At 40.7% G+C, this 3,296-nt stretch overlaps 1 non-coding gene and 1 pseudogene across 2 annotated transcripts; one reads left to right on the plus strand and one right to left on the minus strand.

Annotated features, from left to right (window-relative positions):
* The first annotated feature begins 822 nt into the window (after window positions 1-822).
* TEOVI_000535900:pseudogene lies at window positions 823-2,360 on the plus strand (annotated as a pseudogene). Its single transcript is given in 2 exon segments — window positions 823-1,560; window positions 1,563-2,360. Coding segments are annotated over 2 exon segments (1,536 nt in total).
* TEOVI_000536000 lies at window positions 1,545-1,619 on the minus strand. The gene has a single exon. It is a non-coding gene; the product is annotated as a tRNA-His (tRNA).
* Window positions 2,361-3,296: the final 936 nt, after the last annotated feature.

Genomic DNA, 3,296 nt, shown 5'->3' on the forward strand with positions numbered 1-3,296 from the left:
TAATAGTAATAATAATAATAATAGGAGTGTGTATGAGAGTATGAGGAATATTACTAAGGAATCATAAAAAAAGAAGCTGTCAGATAGAGAGAAAAGAGGAAACAGAACATACATAGATTCAAACGAAAACATTATAACAGACAATGTCTAAGACAAGAAGATTAGAGATGGAGCAATGAAGAGGAGAAACAGGGTGCAGTGTATAGGGCAAATGGAGTTGCAAAATCATTGAAAGAATCAGAAATCTATGTCAAATACGAAAGAAAATACGGCATGAAATGAAAGACTGCGCGATGGTCCAACGCAGATGAAAATGATACGGCAGTAGATTCGTCGCCATATTACACTCAAAAATGAGTATATACAATGGTCGCGATGGTTAAAACTGCGTAATGTAGCTATATTGTTTCTTCTGATGCTAAAAATAAGTTTAGTAGCCTACTACAGCAAAGTATGCAGGTGTTTTGGTTTATTTGAATTAAAGAGAACAGAAAAAATAGGAGTGTGTGGCTGTGGAGATTAATCATGGAATTAATGATAAAAATGTTGGAGCTTCGTCCAAAACGGAGTGACACTATATATCTTAACAAATAAGTGATAATAGGCACTATCACAAACAAGACCCTGAATAAAAAATAAATTTATCTGAATTAAGACAACTACCGTTGCGTTTAGCTAAACAATTATATTGTTTTCTTTAACTGGAGCACCTGACCCAAACAACATCCCGTATCAAAAGAGAGAACAAGGTAGTGTGTACGCTTACATCCGAACCCAATCGTTTTTATGGAGACAAACATGTACAACATCCCCCAGATCACACAGGTAGCACTGGCAATTCTTGTACTAACACAGCCAAGCCACTGTACCAACGTCGGCCCAGCTGCAGGAAATGGCGACTTATCAGCTCTTTGCAAGATAGTACGGCTCGCCGCCGCCGATGTAACAACGACCCCTGCGCCGACAGCAGACTTTCCAACTCTGAAGACGCTGCACAACATTAATATGAGTATCGCATCCACTCACTGGCGCAAAATTTTCCAAGACCCCGCTAAGCCAGACAGTTTTCTCCAAGAAAAACCAGCAAGTATAACGGGCGGCCCAGAATGGACATCACTATGGCCCAAGTGGTATAAGGCAGCAGAGGCAGCAGCAAAGGCAACAGAGTCGAGCCCGCTGAAGGATCTCGGTTTCGTAGACCTCACCGAGCGACAAAAAATCGCGCTAAGGCCGTTAATCGGAAGCTTAACGGCAGAAGCTCAACACCTGGTAGACAATTTTCTGTCAGGCAGAGAAACCGACGACATAACCGACACGGAAGCTAGGATAATTCTAAGGACAGCGGTCTATGGCGAGGGCACAAAGCCAACTTCAGTAACGATAGGCAAAATTTTCACAGCGACCGTAACCGACCAGGACAGGAGCGAAGTCTGCGAATTCGGGACGACGGGACACAAAACGAAAACAGTCATGGGCGCGTTAACATGCATTTGCCTAAAAAGAACGGAGGAAGCGGCGTCGACCAAGTGTGTTCATATGCTCAAAGCACGAACGCCGACTGGAACGACGGAACAACGCCGCCCACAGCGGCACACATAGACGCCCTAGGGCAACTGTGCGGCGCAGCAAAACCCGGAGTGCTGACGGCAAGCGACCTACAGAGCGCTTTAGACGACTTGCACAGCAGGATACACGTTTCAGGTGGCAACGGTTACCTCGGGCCATTCATCACAGGCTGCACAGGCGTTAACAGCGCAGGCTACTGTGTAAAACTGGGCGGACACAACCCCCCGGCAGCCGACAAATTCGACTCAATCCCGTTCGTCGGCAGCATAGTAACGCTGGTAAAAAAGCTAAAAACCAGAGAGGACAGATCCATAGCAGCAGCTGATGTACAGGCGAAACTGCAGCAGGCAATTAAGAAGGCAATTGGTGCGAGAGAGGGAATAAAGGAGCTTCCAGCAACTCAACAGAACACACCGGTGGCTCCAAAACCTACCTCAATCGACCAAGCGACAGATTGCAACAAGCACCACAACAACCAAACCAACTGCGAAAAGTTACAATGCACTTATGACGAAAATGCAGCAGATGGTAAAAAGTGCAAACCTAAAGCAGGGACAGAAAACACAGCAGCAGGGACAGGAGATGGAAAAACGACAACTGTAAACTGTGCTGGCCATAATGACAAAACGAAATGTGAGGAAGAAAACAAGGGAAAAACAACCCCCGTTTGTGGCTGGAGAAAAGGTAAAGATGGTGAGACCGAACCCGAAAAAGAAATGTGCCGCTCTTCTAGCTTCCTCCTAAACAAACAATTCGCCCTCAGTGTGGTTTCTTCATTTGTGGCCTTGCTTTTTTTAATTTTTTCCCCTCTTTCTAAAAAACTTTGCTAAAATTTATGAAATTTAGAAAATTTACTATTTTGAGATATCCTGCTAAATTTCCTAAAATTTGAGATATTTTAACAATGTTTTTTAATAATGTGAAAATTAATGCAAATTAGTAAAAAATATTAAAATGTTAAGATATGTACGAAAGTATCCCATTGTGTAACGCAGTAGGATTATACGAAAATAGGATACAAAACATGATTTTTATTCAAATTTGATTTATTTCTTTTCTTTTTATTAATTTTATGTACAATAGTTAAGGTTATAATAATAATGATAATAATAATAGGAGAGTGTTATGAGTGTGTACAAACAAACATTGTAGTACGATTTGTAGTTAAGACTAAATGAACGTCTAAAAAAGAGACACATGTGCTAAAAAGGTGTATTAATTGAGTGGTTATAGGTGAGTATGAGTCAGCGGTATAGGAATAGGAATATTGTTACAGGAAACACAGAAAAGCAGATAAAGAAAGAAATAAAATATTTGGACTTTCAAACACAAATTTTGTAACATTCATCATACACAATAAAATGATGAAGGAAACAACAGGAAAGACAAAATCCAGTATGCAGATCATATAGAGCCACTAAAGCTAACGCAAAGAAGCAGTAGAAGTAGAAGGCGAACAAATGCACAACAGCCAATATGCTCTCAAGAACCCTTTGAAGAATGCATTATTTTTACTGAAATCGTCGTAATTAATGCAAAACGATCTAATTTAGATAATTTAACTTATAAATTGCGCACTATTCTTGTGGAAATACAGCTATGAACAGAATTCAGAACTTGAGAGAAGTGAACAGGTGAGCAGCTAATGATTGTACCTAAACATACGTGAAGCTCAAAAAAATATCGCTACATTTAGAGATGTTGGAAACAAGCTGAAGAAAACATAGAAA

Source organism: Trypanosoma equiperdum (genome assembly GCF_001457755.1).
Source record: "Trypanosoma equiperdum strain OVI genome assembly, contig: ctg_1247, whole genome shotgun sequence".
Classification (NCBI taxonomy): domain Eukaryota; phylum Euglenozoa; class Kinetoplastea; order Trypanosomatida; family Trypanosomatidae; genus Trypanosoma; species Trypanosoma equiperdum.